Raw genomic sequence first — 24,596 nt, 5'->3', positions numbered from 1 at the left:
GCCTTCAACGTGACGCTATTAATCTTTTTAACAGTTTCCAATTACTCGACAGGTTTATTAGAACATAGTTTGAACAGATTGTGTCCAATGATTAATAGTATCACGCTTGAAGCGGGATCTCTTACATAAGCCTTACCAATAATATCACCATTCCTACAAAAGCTATTAATATTACCAAATCAAGAATCGATTACGGAGGCATACAAATCTCTTACGAATCTTTTTTCTATAAAAACATCATAAACAATATTATTAATAGTAATTTTGGAAAGAAACGTATTCTTAACAAGGTTTAAAATCATCCTCAACAAATTTTAAAAATTTCAACGCGAAGACAAGACTAAACCTTTGTTGTCATAACGTTAAGAATACACCTTTGCTCTTAATTAGTTTTAAGTGATTTTATCTATTGTATTTTAACCTAATCCACGATAGGGGTAGAAGTACCTTTTTTAATAGATCTTTTTGGATCTCAAAAGTAACTGAATGGTTGCTTGAATTAACGAAATTAATCGTACGAATTGTTTATCGTCATCCACTGTACGATGTCTGGCAGCGATCGTGCGGTAGTCGAGCATGAAACGGTTAGAAGCAGGCATAAGAGAGACGAGCAATCGCGTTGAGAGTGTTTTATTGTTGATGTTGTTCGGTGCAGTATGAATATGAGGCGGCACTCGTTGAATTTTGCACCTCGGCCCGCTCCTCGTGGTCGCGATGGCAAGGAGCTGATACAGTGCCCCACGTCGTCCTGTGATGGCATGGGTCATGTCTCGGGGAACTACGCTACCCACAGAAGGCAAGGCAGCATTGGCATTGACACTGACATTAACATTGACGACGACATACGATTATGTATATTTATATATTGGTATAGCGATGCAGCACGCACTCACGCACGCTGGACACACAAGAACACACGCAAACACGTACATACCAGAGACCTTAGTATCCTATTATCACGGCCCAAAGCAGATTTTCTTACTAGCAAGACTATTCGACGATAGAATAGAATATTTTATATGGATAGAAAAAATATACTTACCAGACTCGCAAATATATAATTTTGAAATGCTACTAAAAATATGTAAGGCAATCGTATAATTTTTATGTATTTTTAAATGAATTTGTTGTTAGTTATATGGTGAAAATTTAGTGTTTTATTTAAGTAGTTTAAAGTATTTTTAATCAAACATAAAGAACTTCCCTTCGTTGGAGAATATATTTGATAGCGATTTGCGAATGTGTAAACCTTTCATTACATGTTTATTTAGTTTTCACTCAATTTGTAATGCGTTTTTCACTGATGTTTAAGTGACTTCTTTGGGCGAAACCAGTTTTCAATTACATTTTTGATCCTTTTAAACCTGGAATCTTAACGCAATTTCTAGGTTGGGATTTATTATCTTGTAGCTTCTCTAGTAACACATTTGGACAAATTATAGATGTACAATGTAAAATATATTGGGAAAGACGATTGCATAGTTCCATAAATATATATGTATAGATAACTTTCTTAATTTTAGTTAAATTGCGTTTTTAAAACTCTTTTGACAACGCATTCAAGTCTGTGTTATTTTACCATCAATCGAATAGTCATGCTAGTTAACATTCTGGCGATGGGCGTTAGGTTAATGAAGACCCATTCCTTCTAGGGGCTATAGACATAACGATTGATCATTAGACATAATATATTTTATGACCAACGTATCAATCTAATGTTCCTTTAATATATTTGCAATAAATGATCTGTAATATTTGTATACTTTTAAATATCATCACTGTCATTAGGGTAGTTGTAAAATAATAATGATATTAATCTATCGAATATTTCGACATGGCAATCAATGTGTTAATGATCTCATTACAAGTCAATTAGCATTAAAATTATCGATTCTTTCTTTTCAAGTCGATATTAAAAGTTCTCTATACAATTTCAATTTTAAAACAAATGCATTAAATCGTAATTGTTTCGTTTCGTGACCACGTTTATTATTTTTTAATAAATAAAAACAGTTGGATGCTGTTATTACACTTTGGAGTATTGTAACGTCGAATGATCGTATGATTAATTGTAATGTCTGTAGCCCTTGTTAGGTGTATTCCATCTCAGAATCTGACCAAATATTTGCATTGTAGTTTGAGCAACAGCACTCACTTCCATCCCACGCTCTTGACAGAATACATTCTGTTGACAGATTATCACAGCAAGAATTAGGAATCAGTGTTGCAGAATTTGAAAATCGGAATTTAATTGAACAGAGTAGGCCAAGAGTTACAAAGTATAAAACTATTTTCATAAAAATATAATAGAAAATGTGTTGGATATTTAAAACGTATTTGTAATAACTGGGCAATATATTTTCTTCATTTTCTATAATGATTAATAAGATTAATAAGAGGAAACTTATTTTAATTTCTATAAATTATTTTCATTTTTAAACTCAATAATTGATTCTTTTTCGTATAGAATTTTGAAACAATAAAGATATATTATTATTTGCTACGACGTTTAGAAAAAGATCATTCTAAAAGAAAAAATATTCACTATAAATGTTATTACCTCGTTATAACAAAATCAGTATTATTCGAATCAAGTAATTTATTACACAAGTTTAGCGATCAATTTTCATGTCCAATAGATAACGTATGATCGATAGGATGATGATGATTTCAAATTTCTCTTTGAAAGTTATCCGAGAAATTGATTCCCTAAAACACACAACATACAACATAACAAAACACCGTACACGTCCGAGTAATGTCACGAAATTGCGAGACATAGATGGGTTTTTGCATCGATGCATATTGGTGGTCCGTGGCGTAGTGGCTTCTTAAGTGTTATGTGACACTGATCGTTTGTCTAGAATACCCGTTCACCTCCATTTCCTAGCTAACCAAGTCTTGTACAACCTACTCGATATTGTTGCATATCTATATTTTAATTATACGTGTGAATACCCATTTGACATGATTAGCTAATTACGTTAAGCGTACGATGTAACGTTTAAGTTTGATTATTTCTTTCTTTATCTATCACGGTCTGTCTATATTTTCGTCACTTTTTCCATTTGTGTACTATTTTACATACCGTATCCCTTTTATTGCGTTACCGTACGATATATTATTCCAAAGTGTGTAGATGAGTTTCGTGTTGAATGAAGTATTTGCTCCCCGTTTCGACCCGACCCCTACGAAAAGGGATGGCAAAATCATTGAGACTAAGATCGCGGCGAAGAGCAGTTGTCGCGTCTACGACGCTTCCACCAGTCTGTCTTTAATCGTATAACGTTGATGTTCGTTTTCATATACGCAAATATATATATACATGTATATATATACGATCACCGAACCCGCCCGTTTAAGAAACGCTTCGCCAGCCTCGAGTGGGCAGCTTCGTAGCGAACTGTTGTCAATGACCATGTCAGAGCAGAGCCAGATGTGAAAACGACGAAAGTAAAACGCGTGATCGTTTGACTAGAGAACGGAGATAAAACGACAATTGGCAATTGACGAGTTTCACTGGGGTCAGGTGTGAGTGTGCTCCCTGCTCTCCCCTTCAGTGTTCCTAGAGTAAGGCTGACCTTGTATTGACATGAACCTGAAAACGCGATCGATCGTATACGAGCGACACCTCATGAGTGATCCAACTGGAACACGGCGTTGCCATTTGCATGCTTAACACACATAATTATACATCGTTGATTGCCCGTTTCGACTGTGCGACCATCCACCAAGTATCCGTGAAATCGATATCGTTCACGTTTTCGAGAGAGAACGAGCGTACTTATAAGCTTACCTTGTCAATTGTCTTCGTTCGAACTGGACGCAAGGCAAGTCGTCCAAGAATCCAGCCGCGCAAGATGGCTGCCTCTTTAAAGTGACTTTAACGCGCACGCAGCCTCGATAGACGATCTCGGTGAGCTGAATCGTCCCGTCGTGTCGAGAAACGAAAAGATGCCGCAATAATGAGAAATTGTTTATTTCACGAGGCTTCGATCGCCCATCGAGATCTTCTTTCATACATGGAACGTAAGTACTCGAGACTTCTTGGCAACGTCGCGTATATTGCATGCGATGTGTTGCTGAAGCCATCGTTGGATGTTTTTGAGGTGTGCGTTCGTGGTTCCAAACCATGGGGATTGTCGCGCCGCCGAGTGATTTTAATCGCTCGAATTTCACGATTCGTCGTGAAATTTCGTCTACGAGGCGGTGACGCGTAATCGTCATGGCACGTTTCGAGCAAGTTTGAACAACGGAAGCATTTGTTCTATTTGCAGCCTTTCCGGTTGCCCGCGGGCCGATCGTTCCCAGATCCAGGCGCACTCCCAGGAGCTGAAGTGCCCTACGCCAGGGTGCGACGGTTCCGGCCACGTCACCGGGAACTACTCGTCCCACAGAAGTTTGTCCGGCTGTCCGCGGGCCAACAAACCGAAGAGCAAGCCGCGAGATGGGCAGGACTCCGAGCCATTAAGGTCTGTCGCTGTTGACGTTGCTATAATTCGCGGTAGAATCCTCTCAAACTTATCTTCGATCTCTTGTTAGAACGATCTTTAAACCCCGCCGTTCGAGACAGTTCCTCGCGAAATCGTTGAAAACAATTACAACACGAGACTTATCTGAAATCGGTGCAATTGACTCCCGGCGGATCTTATCGCCGGCAGAGATAGAGTAGAATTACTCGAGGGAGGATTCCAGTCTCTTGCAAACTCTGCAACTTGTTGTATTGCACGTAATCGCGATCTCAATTTGCGCTTTCACCGCGTTCGCACGTTGCACGCAGCTACGCGGTTATCTTCCTGACCACATTGCACGTACCAAGATCCACCAGGAGACCGAAAAGGGAAGATCCCGACCCTTTTGGAACCGTATCCCTTAACCCCATCCATTTCCTAAATGCAAAGACGAAGACGCTGACTAATAACTAGCGGTTTCCGCTCATTTCATGCTCACTCTGTGTGGATGGATTGTATGGTGTTGGTAATGGCGGTGTTGGATTTTCGGACGACAGATGTCCAATCCCGGGTTGCGACGGCTCTGGCCATGCCACTGGCAAATTCTTGTCGCACCGCAGGTAAGACTTTCGTCGATTTATCGTCGGAACTAACTAAAAATTGTTTTCCCGCTTTTTTTAGGACACTACACTGTTGGTATAGCAATATTATTACCACGTTGACTGTCCCTATGAACTGTTCATACTGAATACGAATAGACAACGATGATAATTCATTGCAATAAGTCTTACAACTATAGAATATTTTTTGGGTGCTATTAACATTGCACATATTTTTATCGAAATCCATCATGTTCACAATTTCATTAAAATGCGGGTTTTCTTTTAGTTGAAATGTAGTTGCAATTCAATGAAGTTCAATATAAAATTTTAACAAGTAATATTTATCCTGTAACTTTAAATATGTGTGTAATTATATTTTTTTCAAATTTGGATTATTGGCTATGTATTCTGATCCATACGAAAGTCAGTGAGACACTTACCGTGTTAATACTTATTACTGTTCATACTGAATACGAATAGACAACAATGAGATTTTATTGCAATAAATGTTACAACTATAGAATATTTCTTGGGTGCTATTAACATTGCACATATTTTTATCGAAATCCATCATGTTCACGATTTCATTAAAATGCGGGGCTTCTTTTAGTTAAAATATAGTTGCAATTCAATGAAGTTAAATATAAAATCTTAACAAATAATATTTATCCTGTAACTTTAAATATGAGTGTAATTATATTTTTTCAAATTAGCGAGACACTCAACGTGTTAATATATTTTTCGAGGCCTTTAGGTGTAGGCCATATTCTTTTGATAGTGTTCAGATATTTTGCTAATATTGTAATTAACTGTAGTAGGAGTTCGGAAAACTGCAGACGCCGTATATCAGTTGATTAAGTTGATGTAATAACGAAATCAAAACTGTTATTGAGTATAATAGTTCTTTTTATTCAATATATATGCATACATTATAGAAAAGTTTAGCAAAACATTGCAGTGCATTTTATACAGATCTGGACTTCATATCTTTTCATACGACATTTAAATAAATATGTCAATAAAAAAATGATTTTCAGAATTCTTCTCTAAATAGGATACTAATACTTAGCTGCTACTTTAATAACATCTGTATCAACTTATAATTTATTTACTTTGATTAATCAAAGTCTAATTTACAATATTTACTATCGATGATAAATCTAGATGCCATACCGATGACACGAATATTCTTTTAAAATAACACGATTTAAACGCAGAAGCCTCGAACAGTTATAGTTATTCCTGAAAAATAGATCCTATTCAAGACTCGTTGTAGTTTACATCCTCCCATGAACTTGGAAGTTACAAGAATAGCAGTAATCTATTAATTACATAACTGGACTCCGATTTCAACCTTGACCCGTTATTCGTAGTTGCTGTAAACTAATGCTGTTTAATAGTAAATTTCCTTATGCTGCTTTAACCCTCTCTGCATCTATTATTACGACTGTACATAGCGTACATATATAACGCAGCATCAACTATAGTCGATGTGCATTGACTTCTCAAGGCCATTTAGGGCTAACATTGCAATTTTGTCGTATACTTCACTTTATTATTTACTTTAAATCTAACAGATATAGACATCTGTAAGAAGCGAATGACAAAGTGAATAGATTTGATTGGCAATAAAAGAACAAATGGAAGTTACATTGCGAGGGTACATTCATACAGCTTCGAACGAGCCTTGCAATTATGCTGTATGGTAGAAAACAGTTTTTAACGTCACTTGCAATCGAGAAAACAATGTTGAACTACCAAATAAGTTAACGCCGACTATGGTTTATGTATGCAATAGCTAAAGAGGAAGTGAATAGCTGAAGAATGAAGAACAACGCGTATTAAAAATATTAAAACTTTAAACGCGTGCAGTTTCGAAACTACTAGTATTTTATTAATTATTAAGGCATTGTTAGAAGCTCCAAGGCCTCCCCTTTAAAATGGCTTTTGGTTTTTGTCGATCCGACTTTCCGTTTTCGAGATATCGTAATTTATGTAAAAGGTAATTTTTAAAATTCCGCTCTCCGCCTTAGAAAAGGCTATTAACGCGCATTAAAAATACTAAAACTTTAAACGCTTGCAGTTTCGAAACTACTAGTGTTTTATTAATGATTAAGGCATTGTTAGAAGCGGCAAGGCCTCCCCTTTAAAATGGCTTTTGGTTTTTGTCGATCCGACTTTCCGTTTTCGAGATATCGTAATTTATGTAAAAGGTAATTTTTTAAATTCCGCTCTCCGCCTTAGAAAAGCCTATTAACGCGCACTAAAAATAGTAAAACTTTAATTACGTGCAGTTTCGAAATTATTAGCATTTTCTCTACTATTAAGCCATTGTTAGCGGCGGCAAAGCTTCCTCTTTGAAATGGTTTTTGGTTTTTGTCGATCCGACTTTCCGTTTTCGAGATATCGCAAGTTATGTAAAAGAGTATTTTTCTTAATTTGACTATCTCTGTCTCCGTCTGACGCGTCGCGTCGTACCTCCTTGTCGCACGTGAGACGTGACTCTCGTAACCTAGTTTCGGGCGTAGTATTTCCAAGAATTTACTACGCACTGTTTACTATTGTCGCGCGCGCGTTATCAATGAACTCGCGAGCGCACAACAAAACTTAAACAAACCCTATCTCCGAAACTAGCCATCCGATCGACGCGAAATTAAAATCGCTATATCTCCGGAACTAATAAAGCTATCGACTCTCACAAACGCTCATTTTAAAGGGCATTTCATCCCCTATCCGTTGACGATACCACCTACTATAATTTATGCTGTCTTCTATGTTTATTTTCACATCTACATTGACACTACATACCCAAAGATGTTTCAACAATTCCTATCGATTATACAACTAATGTGCGATATAAATGGATTACAAATTGTTTATTTAACTGAAAATTAATTTAAATACGTAACAAATAATTTCTTTTTAAATCTCCAAACTAGGCAGGCCTCGCGATCCTTAGACTTAACATTGCGGCTAGAAAGGTTGAAATATTCGTCATCGGGGCCGATGAAATGATATAACTTCAACGTTGGTGACTTTTGTTGCAGCGCATCTGGCTGCCCCATTGCCAACAGGAACAAAATGCGTGTACTGGAGTCGGGTGGTACGGTGGAGCAGCACAAAGCAGCGGTGGCGGCGGCGACGGCGATGAAGTTCGAGGGTGTCAATTGTCCTACGCCAGGCTGCGACGGAATCGGCCACATAAACGGCTCTTTCTCGACTCACAGGTCCCTATCCGGTTGCCCCATAGCCGGGCACGCGGTGAAGAAGCCCAAGTTCGAGGACATGTCTAGCATGTACAGCAAAGGAATCGCCGGTGAGGATCAAGCTGCCTCTGATGTCATTGATGTCCTCGATTATCGATACCCACCACTGTTAATCGAAGAATAAGAGAAAAACTGCGGGCCGGCTCTGCGTGAGGCGAGTCGATGAAATCGAAACCGTAAAATTCAATGTCCATGCAAATTGGAGACTCCATTCACGCTGGGCTACGGACCTGATGTTGCGACATGTGATTGCCTACCGAAATGAGGTAGAAGAGAAGTTCTAGAGTAGGCATGATCATCTAAGTTTGCCTTTTATTCTTTTTCTATGCTTCCATGTCGTACTCGTCCAGGCGAATTCTCTCTTGATAACGGCTTGAATATTTATCGAAACGACGAGGAATAATCGAGATCTACGAGCTATCTGAATCGCGTGAAACGCAAGTTGGACGAGTCGACGCAAAAACCGTGACAAAATTATTGAACCTTTATTTGTAAAACTTGTGCATATATAACCTTGTACTTGATCCCGTGCTATGCCATACTCTACTCTTCACGCAATGATGTGCTGTCATACCAACAAGAGTAACCTCGTCCTTCTTCCTCTCCCACATCTCTCTGCCCGTATATATATTCAGTTATTTCATTTGTCGTATTTACTTGAGTGTTACGTTTCAATTCTCGTTCCCCCTTTTTCTGTGAAACATTGCTATCCAGGTGTTTTCGAGGTCGCTTCGCTTAAAATAGCACTGAGACACGCGAAGCGTTCTTTTGAACCAGCAACGGGAATGAGAAACACCTGAACTCTGGAAACCCTCGACTTCCAACTGTGTCACATTTTTTTTACCCCGCCCCTCCCACATTCCCCCTTCCGATAACGAATCTGGCCCCCGCGATAATCCTGCTCCCACAATTATTATGTGCAAGAAACGAAATGTAAAGCCAAAACAAAGAAAGAAAAGCAACCGTATGTCATAATAATGAAAAATAATATATTCTGATTTATTCTGGGATCACGATCAGCTCCTTTCCTGTCATTGAGCTTTGAGGAGAACATTTACTTTTGAAGGTAAGGGACTGACGTACTCGCAATTTGTTTTCTATGTGTTTTCGGTGTTACATACAAAATCCACACACCAGTAATTTTACTTTTACGAGATGACGACCGAGTGTTGGCAGCATCGGGGAGCTTCTATGCCCGGCGACAGCTCGAAACGATACGTTTCACGATATACTCGGCACGCGAGGACAATGTCTATCGAATAAGAAAAAAAAAAAAAAAAAGCAAAGAGAAATGTAAAGGCCAGCACTCGGTGTCTCCCATTTTTTTCTTCTATCTGGTATGATGGCACCTCACGCTACCTTAAACACCCTTAACTGACATTGTTCCCGAATCATTTTGTTCCTGCGGCACTCCTGTCAGGTTCGTGCGTCTGTCGATGAGCTAGCGAAGTCACTCGTGCCGCCGAATGTAACCAGTCTTGTCATTACGCCTACGGCTAGAATAACTTGTCCATCACTTCAGCACGAACCACTCGCAGAAGAAACCGTAACCGATCCCGCATTTCAGACAAAATCCTAACGCAGCGACTTGGGACAGTTTCCGTTGCCCGGCCAAAGCGACTCGCGTCGCGTTAATTAACGTTAATAACGATCCGTTTCATATTCGATGAACGATTCTCATTACCGGGCCGACCCAAATCGCTGAAACCATTCCTGGCGCTACTTACATGCTCGCCACATTCTCACATTTTATTGTATATATTTATATATATGAATCCCGCACACCTGTTAAGAAAACGTATTAGTACATTACTCTCTGTAACATCGAGTCGCTTCCGTACGAGTGGACGGGGCTCTTAACGAGCTGCGGTTCGTGATTGGGTTGAGGACATTCTTGGCTTTCTGGCAGTTTCCCGCGTGCACGCTTGCGCCCTCGATAATTGCTGTTTCGTGGAACGTTTACCGATCCATCTATCGAACGCGGTCGTAACGATGTTTCGAGGGCAGGCGTTCGCGCGAGGAGGCTGTCAGAAATCGAGAAATATTATGTACCCGACAGAGGACGAACAGGCTGTTTAAAGTAGACCCTGTATGTCGTATATTCAGGAGTGGACACCAGTGGTCCGGCTCACGGGGGTGCGGTGGGTACGGTTCAGGGTAACACGAGTGGTAGCGGTACCGCCACTGGTCAGGGCGAGGATCTCTACACACTGGAGGCCGAGATTACGGAACTCCAGAGAGAGAACGCTCGGGTCGAATCGCAGGTGCTGCGCTTGCGCTCCGATATCACCGCCATGGAGAATCAGTTGAAGCAAGGTGAAAAGGTCAGTAGACGGTTACTCGGTCGGTAATCGATTATTACCGTACGAAGATAGAGGAGGCCTGGAAATTCCCGATTATTAATAACGTAGAGCTTGGTCGAATTTGGGCTGAGATTTGTCAGAGCTACGCCGGCGATATCGCGTTAAATGTTTCATTTTTACACTATCGAGAGATTCGATTAAGTATTAACTCTGAAAGTTTGAGCCCGGATCAGCTGGAATCACAAAACCCTGAAACCTGTAGTTAATGTGGAGTGCCATTCCTATTAGTTGTTGGTAACAGTAACGTGGAATTTTTCCAAATTTAGGCTGAAATTGTTGGATGTAAGCTAACCGTGTCATTTTAAATGTTTAATTTTATCGATGTTAGAAGTTACGGTGGTTGAGTTTTGTATTTCTGATAGTTTCAGCCCAGATTAACGTGGACTGTTATCAGCAAATCTCAATACCTGTAGTTAATGTGGAGTGCCGTTGCTACTAGTTGTTGGTAATAATCACAATTTTACCAAATTTGGGCTGAGACTGTCGGACATATACTGACTGTGTTATTTTAAATGCTTAATCTAGTTAATATCAGAACGTACAGTTAAATTTCAGTGTCTGAAAGTCTCAGCCAAGATTAATGTAATCTTTAATCATTAAATCCCAAATCCTGTAGTTAATATTAAACGTAGAATGTTGATCTTACTATTTGTTGGTAACAATAACGATCACATTTGGGCTCGGACTGTCAGACATAAATCAACCAATATCATTTTAAACATGTGATTTTCGTATCTTGGTAGTATCAGAAGTGCTGATACGCTAATGTCTGAAAATCTCAGTCCAGATCAACGTGAACCGTCACCATCAAATCCCAGAACCTGTAGTTAATATAGAATGTTGTTGTTACTGGATGTTAGTAACATGGAAACTTACTGAATCTAAGTTAAGACTGTCAAATGAAACTTGCCAATTCCTAAAAGTCTCAAGTCGAGTTGAGTGTTATTCGAATAAATTGTTATGCCTGATAATGATTCATTGGAATAAAATTTTATTCGAATAATCTTGCTAAGACAAAAAATAAGCTGGATGATATTCTCATGATTCATCTTCGATTAAAATTTATTGGAATAAAAATTCATTTCAACAAGATTATCCTAGAATTCAGACATTCAAACAAGAAAATATATTTAAAATATAATAAATATTAAACGAAGAAAAATTGCATTTATGTACACATTTTTGTACGGTGGAGAAACATTTTGGGGGCCTATGATAATTCTAAAATTTCACTTTTTCATTCAGTTGAATCAAAATCACTATTATTAGTAGTAGGTTTGCATATTATTAAGTTTAAAATGAGATTGCAAGAAAATTAGATACTAGTATCTGAATAATCGACAGAAAAATTAACAAACAAAAGAGAAGTTTCACTAGCTTTGTGGTGGATCCGTACCCCTAAAGGATCAATAAGAAAAATTGCATTTATATACGAGGGAGAAACATTTTGGGGGCTTATGATAATATTAAAATTCCACTTTTCCATTCAATTGACTGTATCACTATCATCAATAGTAAGTTTGCATATTACTAAGTTTAAAATAAAATTGCAAGAAAATTAGATATATTCTAGTATCTGAACAAAAATTAACAAACGAAAGAGAAGTTTCACTAGCTTCGTGGTGGACCCCTACCCCTAAACGATCAACGCTTGCAGTTAACGTAGAATTCTTCTTACCAACTATTGGTAAAAGTGATCGTTTAGCCCCTATTTTGTTAAAACTCTAAAGTGTATTTATAATAAAAGGGTTCCCTTTGCCACAGGAAACAACGACGATCGCCCAGCGGAACAACAACCTGACCGAGTACTACCAGTCGCTGCGCGATAACATGATAACGTTGCTGGAGCACGTACGAATACCGAACGCCCCGGGCGGACCGCAGGAGAAAATGGGCCACGAAAACTTCGACAGTTACCTAACGAAGCTACAGACCTTGTGCACCGCCGATGGCTACTGCACGGACGAGGCCAACAGGCCGATATACGAGACGGTAAAGACCGCGCTTCAGGACTTCACGGTCCTACCGACACCCATCTGAGACCATCCTTAAAGCTCGATGATCGATTACAACGCGACACGGACACGTTTAACGCAGTGACCAAGGCGTTGTGAACGTTAAAGAAAATAATAAACACGGTTCGCGTGGTTGCAATTGGACACATTGTGCGTCGAAAAAACGAACGGGAATCGTGCGTCGTTAAATGTTGGAGGGGGAACTTTTTAATCGTAGGAAGAGACCCAAAGGACGTACCAAAGACAATGTTTTTACAAATTATCGGGTGATCTGGTTGCGTGCCAGGCCGACGATGGTGCTTTCAGCCACCGATGAACGTCGTCGACTGTATAGACTGTTAGTAAATGTTACAACGGTATCTAAAAAGCATGCCCCACAAAAGCATTAGGGGCGATCTCGCGGACTGACGTTGCTCATAGCGATATCTTTTTTTGTACATAATGAACTTGTACCACGTAAGTATTAAGGCCCGGTAGCGAAGACCGCGCAGTCATCGTGTAAATAGGAGGAGAAAGCATTTATATTATTGGAGGTACGTAAACGCGATCAATCTCACTAACGAGGCGTGTAAAAACGGAATGGCCAGGCGATAATCGGATGATCCAGCTTAGATGTATATCGGAAAAAAAAAAAACGTATCGCTCTTACCAGTGTATAACTGTTACTACCCGTTAAGCAATCAACGTTTAAATTTAATGGAGACGAGGGAACCGCTGAATACGCTGCTTCTGCTGAACCGACGGCTACTTAATTATGAATTACTATTGCGTAATCATTACCGCTAGATACTATTATTACTACTATTGTCACTGTTACAACCACCGAGATCGTTTCTAGGATTAATCCAACTCATTATTATTGCTACCACTAACTCTTATTACTGTCTGATATAGGAATATAGCGACGAGTATACCGACGCATTTATATTATCAACGAGAACTACGAACGGTGCAACACATTTGTCCATAGGGGGTTGTACATAATCGCAAGAGAGACACGAATGTCGCGCGAACGATCGACGAGGGTGCTCGTCGACGTCTCCGTGTATTTTGCGAGACGCGGTCGGGATCGTTCGCGCGACGTTACGACTTTTTGGGATATACATGTCGAATCGTGGAACACGGTGTATTTATCGATGTCGCACGAAACGCGAGGACGCGATCGTTCTCGTCGCGAGTTAATTAATCAAGGACGAAGGATATACTCGTTCGTGTGTGCAATAGGTTCTGTTCGTATTTCCGTTCTGGGAGAAATTTATCATTGAACGCAGCGGGTGATAAAACGCGCGCAACGGCTGCATCCGCGCGAAGTTGTTATTGGTTTTTTCGTTGTCGCATTTAGGAATCCCCGTACACGAATAAGTTTCCGTCTTTATAATGAATTGTAAGATACGCGAGGGACTCAGTGTAAATACATTTAACGCGTTGCAAAGCGACTGTCTTAGACACGTGTATCCTCTGCCTCTTTGACGCTCGAACAAATGGCGGACGCGTCGGACGGGGACAGGTTTGTATCGGCGAACACGAGCGCGTTCGGTTCGTTTCTGGTATCGACAAGTATACGAAACAAAAAAAAAAGAAAAAGAAAAAAGAAATGAGAAGAGAAATTGAAAACGATAATCGGTAGTAATTTCTTGCACGAGCAACGATAGGACTGCGAGACGATTCAACGGGGCAGAGATATCGGCTAGCAGTGCTTATTATTTTGCAGACTGAACGAATTTCGTCGCTGTTAGTAGAGACGCGAAGGTGTATATAAACGAGAGAGCGAGAGAGAGAGAGAGAAAGAGAACACGCGAGAGGTACGGGAGAATCAATTATTTGTCTGTACGAGAGCAGACGCGACGAAAGGTACCGCAAAAAAAAAAAAAAAAAACGAGGGATATACTTTAACCAAACACCGTGTAGTGAGGGTAATAATAAATTAAAGTATAGCGATAGTCGGCCGGCGATTACGATTAATCTCGACGTTATCATTATTCTTGTCATTGTCATTATCATTACGATTATAATTGCCATTGTCACTGTGATTAGATCTGTTCTTTTGCTCAACATAAATCGACACTGGCGGCGAACGGAAACGGTGAGGAACGTGCTCACGGTAAACGGTCGTTTCCGATCCTCTCGAGGTTACCATTCTGGATGATATTATTCCTATTATTGCCATTATTACCACTATTGTCGTTACGTTCTCGTCATTATTGCGATTATTATTGTTGCCGTTGATAAAGTTGTACGAACGTATAAGTTCAATGACATGCTTTAAGTAAGTATAAATGTTACTCCGATTGAATAAAGGGTATTTATCGACGAAGCCTGAACTCTTTCATTGATCGATGCGTGCACGGAAGTAGTTGTCACGGAAACAAACCGCAAATTTTGCAAAATTCACCGTGACGCTGACATGATAGATTTTCTTTGACATGTTGACTGCCAGACCAAAACCGTTAAAAAGCATTTTGTTAGGAGACCAAAACTTTGATCCTAGACAATTGTACACTATAGAACTTAAAATTTGTCTTAGTACGTACTTTCATAATCACATAAAATTTATTTCCTTTAACATTTTAACTTGAGAACTAATTGTTTTGTTTCCATAATGAAACCTAATTGTCACCCATATGCGGGGTGTTCGGCCAACCCTGGGAAAAATTTTAATGGGAGATTCTAGAGGCCAAAATAAGACGAAAATCAAGAATATCAATTTGTTGATTGAGACTTCGTTAAAAAGTTATTAAAAAATTAATTTCAAAAATTACAAATCATTCACGGAAAAATTATTTTCGGTTGCGAGAGTCAATTACAACCATTTTTGGTCGATAGATATATCCCCAAAATCCTACTCACTTTCGAGAAAAAAATTCCGGTAGATGCCTAAATATATCGGCGAAACAAAATGTTTTCAAATCGTTCTGAAAAAATTATTTTTAGTTGCAGAGGTCGATTATAATTATTTTTGGTCAATAGCCATACCCCCGAAATCCTACGCATTTTCGAGAAAAAAATTCTTAACCGAAAATATAATGTCTGACCATACCATTGATATGTTTCACTGAAATTTCATACATATCTTTAAAATACCATAACTTCTGAACGGATTGGACGATTTTAATGTTTAAAAAAGCAAACTACGCGTATTTTGGTGGGGAATATGTAGAAATTCTAAAAATATTGGAAAAGTTGATCCTTAACCCTGTAAAATGCGAAAACCCCATAAAAGTGGTCCAATTTTCAAACGACCATAACTCTTACGATAGTGAATATATTTCATTGAAATTTTGGGAGGAAGTAGAGCTCATAGATACCTACAAAAAAGTATTAAACAACTTTTCTGTACAACGTCAAACAAAATTACTAAAAATGAAAAACGAATTTTTAAGAAAAATCGACAGTGGGTAGGTGCTTAAATTTTTTGGCGAAAAAAAAAATTTCAAATCGTTCTGGAAAAATTATTTTCGGTTGTGAGGGTCCATTGCAATCATTTTTGGTGAATACACATAGCCCTGAAATCCTACGTAGTTTCGAGAAAAAAATTCTTTACCGAAAATATACTGTGTTGCTGAAAATGTTTCTATAACTTCTTAACGAAGCCTTAATCAACAAATTAGTATCCTTGATTTTCGTCTTATTTTGGCCTCTAGAACCTCCCATTAAAATTTTTCTCAGTATATAAGATTCCTTCGTCCACAGTTGTACATTTTTTAAATAGTGTCACCAAAGGCCAGGTATAATGAAAAACTTTAGCGATTGTCGATTATTTTAAATGTAAAACCGGGTTGGCAAGATGGCGACGCGTGCCAGTCGTGGATCCTAACCTTGCTCCTCTGTTCCGGGCAAGCGCAGAAGATCTTCCCTCTCCATTAATTATTTTTTCTCCACAGACACCCTTGGCAGTATGGTAAAGTTCAAAGATCCCTTTCTCGGAATAACGTTTTTAAATATTAACACAATATAAAATTTAGAATACGATGAATAAATATATGATATGAATACAAAAGGGTTCAAGAATATTTAAAAAATATTAAAATATTATTTTAATGGTAGTCTTCGCTTCATTTTTTATATAAAAACACATTTGGGACTCAGAATCACTGTTCTATTTTATAATGTGTCGAATGGGATATCTAATAGAACAAAATCTTTGTAAATTGAAGTTGTACAAAATTTTCGCATAGCGTTTTCTTTTGCAGACATCTACTAACCCTCAAAGATCAGCAGATACAACGTATCACATATGTTGTTTCGGATTCGCCGTTATTAAGACAATAACGGACGCGACGCGCGAGACGATTAGACCAGTAAACTGCCGTCTCGATGGTTACCGGTGTTTACCGTGCGACAAATTTTTTGCTCCCGGTTTCGAATCGAACCGAGCCGAAACGCTTCGATACTGAGCTCAGTTGTCGTATCGCCGCTGACCGGATCACTCGAAATAAACTGTGATTTCTATTCCGCTAGTGATATCGGTCCAATACTTTTGTACCTCATTTTTCCTCCTCATACGCCAGTGGTCCACGGCCCTGACTCCGAAACCATCATCCACCCGCGTGCAGAGAGATGTCGACTCGGACATCGTTCCATCGAATCTCGCACATATGTACGTATTATTTCGTTATAAATTTTCTTCCTTTCTATAAGTTTTGAAAAGTAGAATAAAACGTCATCGAATATTTAGTTTAATTAATAGAACTTCTCTGAAAGTTCTGAGCTGATACATACGAAACGTGTTTACAATGAAACCCCAAAAGCGCGTAATTCGTTTTGCAATTGTTACTCTAATTTAAAGTTATTTCCACCTGATTTTTAACACTTTTCTTAACGTCTCTATGATCCTTTTACAATTTTTTTACAATTAAATCCATGTAATATTTCGTATTTCTTAGCACCTGCTACGTACTAAGCCTTATTACGCGATAAGATTTGCCCCAATGTAAATTTGCAATCGAAATTCGTATTTCAAAGTTGAATCGTCAAAAATAAGGCACTGAAATCAAATATCGCCTACTGATTGGTTTGTATTACGCAGGATACAAAGGTTTCAAGTTTCGAGGAAACAACATCTCGCATGCATCGACTCTCGCGCATGGAAGTGGGACAAGAAAATGAGTATTGATTTAAAAGTTGTCTATCATTATATTTCTATTTCCATTATAAAAAAAGAGTCTTGTTTTACAAAGCAACGTCGCGTTCGACAAGTGACGTATCATAATACCCAGCATCATCGTTATATATATCACAATAAAATGGACGTGCGAATGACTTTCGCATGCGTAACGTATACGTGTAAAATGACAATCATGGAAATCATATGGCAAGCAAAAAATGGTTTCTCTATTAAGCCGCACGATTGTCTAAGCGACGAAACTCGGAACGCGTGTACGGTTCCGAACATTAGGACGCCTATTTCTCATCCGTTTTGCATTTTTTACAAGATCCTTGAGTTCTTCGCTAACATTCTTCTTCCGAAGATCGTACGAGACGCGTTCAAGCATCGCGCGCGTGTACATATCGTACGAATAGACTTGGAACGTCACGTGTCGCTTGTCTCTTTATCGATAACTCGTGTTCGCTATTTTAAACTCGTTCCAAATTAGCCAGACGAAATCGATAACCGTGCTCGTAACCCCACGCCGGTTTTGCGTCAAGTCCACCCAAAGTTTCGACGGTTTCGTGACCTTTTCTCCCAGCCGCGTGTATCTCGTACACGCGTTTAGGCGCTCTCCACGAAAGGCACAACGTACCTCGTCGACTTTCGTCCTCTTCGTTCCCCGCAAAGCTCGATCGTTCGTTGTCTGCTTCTTAGACGAATCCACTGCTGAATAGAACGACTAACATTTTGTATCCTCTACCATCGATTCTACCTTTCTTCGTGTGTTGTTCGTATAATATATTCGGTGACAAAATAAGTGTCCTGTCTGGATGACCACTCGTTTAATTCTTTGAACACAAACAGTTTAGTCTACATAGTCGAGGTCCAGAGATACGACGACGGAACGTTCGTCGCGATCTTTCTTCGAGTGCGCTCGCGTCATACGCCATTGCTGAGTCCCGTTGAAAACGAAAGACGGAGTCCTCGCACTCTCATCACGCGGTTATACTTGCGTGGCACTATGTTATGTAGCAAAACGCTGGACCCCCAGCACACCGCAAACATCTTTCGTTGCGATCGTGATTATTGATGCCGAAGATCTCACCTGAAATTTAAAAAATTTTTCATTCATTAATATGCTGGATTGAAAATAATAGGAAAGTTAGTTTGGTAAATTCGAAACCTTTTACAAGCAACCCCTCTAAGAGATAATAAATTTCGAGATTCATAGACAAAAAATTAAATTCTTTGTGTTTCAGTCTTGTCAAAATGAATCTATATAATACGAGACGTTCAAGTTATTTATAATATTCTGCATATTCCTTTTCAGTGTTTTAACAGTTTGAATTTAGAAGACTTATCATTAGTTCTACTAATCTTCTCCACGCTAACTTTGAATGTTACTAAACTTTATATCAATATTGTAATATTTGTACAGAACGCATATGGTACGGATATATTTTTTCGTCCTCGTAGAATCAAATGTATAATAAAACTCGTCACGATAACAGTTTGTTCGATTTATTCAGTAACTCAATGTATACATTTATGACCCCGATCCCGTCATAAATTTTGCACGAAAACGATCGAGACCATCTGCCTCGTGTCGCTGATCTGTTTTTCGAGTTACTTAATTGCGTCGAAATCCTAAATGTCTCTTGCGATTTGTTGCTTCCAAGTAAACTAAATTGATAAAAATATGGCGCTTTATAGCCAAAAACTCAGTGAAATAAATATCGTTTAGACTAAATTTCTTTGATACGTAAATATACAAAATCCAGCTATCGAATAGTTTGGACAAATTGTTAATGTGATACGGTTCTGTTGCATAATTGTCGATTCTACCTACTGTCGCGAAATTTAAATAGCGCGCCTCGAAAGTGGGAGATCTAAACTTGAACTGCTCGTATCTCGATAAGGAAACCTCGAACTACAAAATGGTAAGTGATTTTTATTGATATCAATAAGATTTTTATTGGTATTACAAATTCACATATTTTGGAACGTTCTATAATACTTTGTGAGTCTTAGAAAAATTATACAGTTTTCAAGAAAATTAGAGAAATATTAAATTTAAGAAATGTTAAATTTTGTAATATTTTATTTCAGGACTACCCTATCTAATATTCTGGATTGCCCAATAATTGAGTATGTTAAACGCTTCCAGTACATTCTGACGTATTTTTAGAATTACAGTAATCTTTCCCCCCCTCCCCCCCCCCCCCCCAGAGCCATACAGAAATAAATGTCGAGCTTTCTAACAGATCCAATGATACAGTCGATTATGCTTTCCTGGAAGTAGTATCGGTTTCAAGAAAAAAAGAACACACGACGTCTATTTCCGGATGGATAAAAATGGCTCCATAAGCGATTGGGTGCCGTATCCGTGCTATGGCATGACGTCACCCTGTTTCATAGCACGTTAAGTGACGTCATGACACAGAAATCCACGTCACAGTTCCACCTACGTGCACGGAATCGCGCGACCCCGTTTCGCGCGTCTCTGCTTTCACGTCTCTTCGGGTCAAACGTTTCTCACGAATGATTTACAAACAAACACCACGAATCCCACACCGTCCTCGTTACTTAAACGGGAATCGTTCATTCATCGTGTAGACGAGTAAAAAAATTTCATTGAACGTGGAATACGCTCGATTGGAAATGAATTTTACCTCGCGTACGGTGGCGGTGGCGACGGCGTCGGGTCCCTAGAAACAATTTCCACGGTTCTGGGGACCATGTTGTGCACAGTTGGTAGCGACAACGCGCTGCTGTTGCTCAGCCTAATCAGGTGACTAGGATTCAGTTTGATGGCATCGTCGTAACTAGGTGGCGCGTCCGTTACAGCCTCGTAGTCAGGCGGCTTCTGTCTAGATCCACTAGATGGTTCCTCGATGGAGATCACATGGATCGGATCGTCTATCTGCGATCAAGAAAGTTACCGTGTGAGTCACCCTCGGGGTACCGTGTATCGTCGTGAACTTTCCGCGACTCCTACGCAATCCGGTTCGAACGAAAGCAACGATCGACGGAAACGAGTCGCGTGAAATTTCCATATTCGAGCTACGCGGAATCGAAGCTTCTCTCATCCCGTCCCCGAAAAAGAAAGAAACGTCCCTTCAAAGGCGAGTAGACTTTTATTACGCGACTTTATGACGGCATTATGCCCGACCGTAAGGATATTAACCCCGAAATGGTACTCATCTATATATATCGCGGGTCGTCTATAGATATCTACCTATAGCTGGTAGATATATATGCAACCCGCCTCGACACTCTTTGCGAAGTTTATAACTGGTCGTATCTAAGCCGCGAAAGGGCGCAAAGTGACGTACGGGACACGGAGGATGAAAATAGCCACGGTTATGCGAGACTAGAAGTAGCTTCGGGGAAAATTGCATAATCGGTTTCGGGCTGAATCTCCAGGTGAATGACTAAAGCCCAACGTCTGTTATCCGCACCGAAATCGAACGTTTTCATCCGCGACGCGCTCAGCTACTGTTTTGCTTCTCGTTGGTTTCGTTCCTAGGCCAGGATTTCACGTGTTCGATGTATTATCGTAATACTGATTCAATGTAAGCACGATTCAGTGAATAACGGAACGTATGCAGAGTAATTCTAATAACTAGGCTATAATTCAATCACCAGTGAAGATAAATAAATAAACGAGGAAGTAATTTTCGTGTGATTCAACCACTAAGTTCGTGAAATATTTGACCACAAAAGACAGCGACTTCTTTGTGAATTTGTTTTCGTTTTATGCAACATTTTTATCACCAGTATTATTACCATGATTATTGATCAAACTTGATGGATTGGTTTTAAGATTGGTTTAAGCGTTCGTGGCTCGTAAAGCAAGGGTTTTCGGACCCACGTTTATCTTATTTTGTTTCTGGGAAAAGTAGAATCATTCTATTTCCGTATGGTCCTTTATAAGAACAAACGAGGGCAACTGTAGAAAATGTTTGGAAATCCGTTTATTTGTTTAACAACGTTTCGACTCTCTTCCTGGTGCCCTCTTCAGTCATACAATCTCTGGAAAGGCGGTTTTCGAGGTTATTCGTCGGGTTGTAGGAATAGACTATAGCGTTATAAACGTAAAGAGTTCAAAGAAGAATAAAAAACTCAAAAAGAACAGAAATATAAAGACAACTCGGAATTCTTTTCTTCATAAATCTGGTGACGAATGAACTTTAAACTTCATACTTTTCCAGAGATTTTATAGCTACAATAAACTTCAGAAAAGAGTTAGACTCCTTTAGTGAGTCGAGAACGAGTTTAGCGAGTTGAGAGAGAGTTTTCGTGGGTATTTGTGGGGTTTTGTGAGTTGTGTGTCGTGAGAATTACCGTGAGTTAGATTTAAGTTGTTTTTGTCATTTAATAAACGTTGTTGTTTTAAATAAGCCTTCAAGCTATTGATTCGTACCTCGATTCTCATCTACGAGGAATTTATTACAAATAATTCCTACAGAATATGTTAAAAAATAAATAAATTTCCAAACGTTTCTTACACTTTTTGTTATCTGACAAGTATGATCTTCGTTAATAATATGTTCGAAGTTTGAAAAACAACTTCCTTGTATTTTCATTCGTATTTGCAAACGTTTGGTAAAATTATCAGAACCATACTTCCTCGACGGGGTATTTTAATATACAATTATATAAGAATATAAGATCACTGAGTTAATAGTAACTCAAAATAGAGCCAGAACAAAAGGTACAGGAAATTATATAAAGTAAAAGGATATAAGAAAAAGTAATGTGCAGTACAAAATGCAAATGTTGCTTCTGTTACTAACTGTTTACGGTTCTGCACTGATGCCATAATTATAATAGATACAAACGCGTATATACATTGTTAGTTTCACGCTATGTTCTCAGGATCAGGATTAATTTGAACCGTTATAACACGATGATTCAATAACCAGAAGAATTACAACGCAAGAAAAGAAAAGTGCGACTCTTGAAAGAATTCCTAACATTTCCAATAATAAAGAAAAGTAAGATAATTTTGTCGAAGTAAAGTCTAGCAATACGTGAAACAACGAACGTAAAGCCAATTACTCTATTACTATAATCTCAAAATAGTCTTTGGCTGCATAGCCAATTACCGGTATCTAATATTATTCATACGACAGTTGTTGACCTCCTGTAAATTATATTTACAATTTTAGCAAAGAAATATATACGAGCCTTAAGTTTTCCTTTTCAAAAAATCCAACTCGTGTCATCTCATTTATATTGTCAAAAAACACAGTAACTGCCAAGATATTCGTTGTACTCGAAGCTAGAAAGTACCCGAAAGAGTATGTTCATAATTTCCTACTGCATTCATGTCGTTTAAAACGTTGCCAATCTGTTTACCTCTGCCTTACGTGATACGCAATTAATTTTTTTCGTTGCCACAAATTGCTCAAGAGATTTTTAAATAAAAACCGTGCATACGGCTGTATCAAGGTAAACCGCTACAGAACCATTGGCATTAGCACGTCGCGTCGTAAACTGTTTTCTCACACTTGCACGCATATCAATTGTAACTGTAGCGTACATCGAAGGATGGTCGCCGATATATATAGATACGAGCTTCCGGGTGAATATCCTTATGGCAGTTAATCGCTGTAACTACCACCGACCTCTTTTATGCATCGAGCCGCAGACAGACCTATGCATTTCTATTGTTTCCTCTCCCGCAACGAAAAGAGAAACGGCCGCTATTTTAAGTCGCGTTACGCCTACGCGCTACTCTGCAAGAGAGGGGGGAGGGAGAAAAAAAGGGTCGAGAACGAGTCTTTTCGTGGGAACAACGCGCGATCAAGATCCACGGGGACAATGAAAACGTACGCAGAATGGCGGTGAAACGACGAAAGCGGGACGCGATAGAATCGCGGCGAGATGACCGACTCGCGACAAAAAAAATCTTCCACGGACGACGGTCGCGAATCCGATCGACCGCTGGAAATTCCGTGACGTTCGCGTAAAAGAATATGCAACGATCGTATCTGCGTGATGCAACTTCTGCTTTCGACGGAACGACGCGCCACGTGTTCGACGATTTAGACGATCGATGATTTCCCCCTCGGGCCACACGTGAAACGTAAATCCCGACGATCGTTGGATCCGTCCGCCGCGAGTTTACGCCGATTAATCGTGGATTTACGAAACACCACATGGCACGCGCGAATGTTCGCGATACCAGAGGCTAGCGAGTGAATTACGCGCGAAGGTAAGGCGTTGAGAACTATACTTGGTTAAGGACTGGAACTGTCAGTCTTTGGATTTAAGGAACTTTCGAAGAGAAGTTGATCACACGTTCTGAACATGTTAGAGATACAGTTGCTCGTACTCGTACATTATAACGATTCACTATAAGTGAAAGAAAGGGTTGTTTTTTACGAATCGAGTGTTTGAAACTGGTATAAATCCATTGTTTTGTAAATCGAGTTTTTAAGAGTTCGTATTTGAATAAATTAAAAAGAAAACTTGTCGAAGGCCGTGTCCGATTACTGAAGTTAAGCAACGTTGGCTGCGGTCAGTACTAGGATGGGTGACCGCTTGGGAAAACCGAGTATTATTGACATTGTTATTATTATATACTCTTTATATAATATTTCTCTGTCGGTTTTGTAATTGACCATTGCTTAATATTAAAATAGAAAGCAAAGCTACTTAGTAAATAGAAATAACACAGTGCATTGAAAAACATTTAGTAAAAATAAATGGAAAAAGTTTATTTCCAACAAACACCATCATAGTGTATGAATACGAGGAGGAATAACTGTATACTATGAATATCAAATTTTGTCACTTTCT

At 39.1% G+C, this 24,596-nt stretch overlaps 2 protein-coding genes across 8 annotated transcripts in view; one reads left to right on the top strand and one right to left on the bottom strand.

Moving 5' to 3' along the window:
* LOC143340790 (uncharacterized) overlaps nucleotides 1-15,005 on the top strand; it is a 509,578-nt gene extending 494,573 nt beyond the window's left edge. For 6 of the 7 annotated variants that reach the window (XM_076763086.1, XM_076763085.1, XM_076763087.1 and 3 more), the window contains 5 exons: nucleotides 4,278-4,472; nucleotides 5,009-5,071; nucleotides 8,101-8,369; nucleotides 10,426-10,643; nucleotides 12,447-15,005. In XM_076763086.1, the coding sequence (XP_076619201.1) occupies nucleotides 4,278-4,472; nucleotides 5,009-5,071; nucleotides 8,101-8,369; nucleotides 10,426-10,643; nucleotides 12,447-12,722 (1,021 nt within the window). In that variant the 3' untranslated portion in view covers nucleotides 12,723-15,005. Of the gene's footprint in view, nucleotides 1-4,277; nucleotides 4,473-5,008; nucleotides 5,072-8,100; nucleotides 8,370-9,339; nucleotides 9,386-10,425; nucleotides 10,644-12,446 lie in introns of those variants that run through there. The other variant, XM_076763092.1, reaches the window with a different exon arrangement.
* A 2,811-nt stretch (nucleotides 15,006-17,816) lies between these two features.
* The window catches only part of LOC143340819 (uncharacterized), a 39,749-nt gene continuing 32,969 nt past the window's right edge, over nucleotides 17,817-24,596 (bottom strand). Inside the window, exons 3-4 of the mRNA XM_076763152.1 lie at nucleotides 20,459-20,709; nucleotides 17,817-18,891 (exon numbers count right to left, since the gene is read on the bottom strand). Of these exons, the coding sequence (XP_076619267.1) occupies nucleotides 18,888-18,891; nucleotides 20,459-20,709 (255 nt within the window). The 3' untranslated portion in view covers nucleotides 17,817-18,887. The remainder of the gene's footprint in view (nucleotides 18,892-20,458; nucleotides 20,710-24,596) is intronic.

This window comes from Colletes latitarsis, chromosome 4 (genome assembly GCF_051014445.1).
Source record: "Colletes latitarsis isolate SP2378_abdomen chromosome 4, iyColLati1, whole genome shotgun sequence".
In the NCBI taxonomy this organism is placed as follows: Eukaryota; Metazoa; Arthropoda; class Insecta; order Hymenoptera; family Colletidae; genus Colletes; species Colletes latitarsis.
The sequence above is the reverse complement of the archived record's forward strand: the minus strand, read 5'-3'. Positions and strand labels throughout refer to the sequence as shown.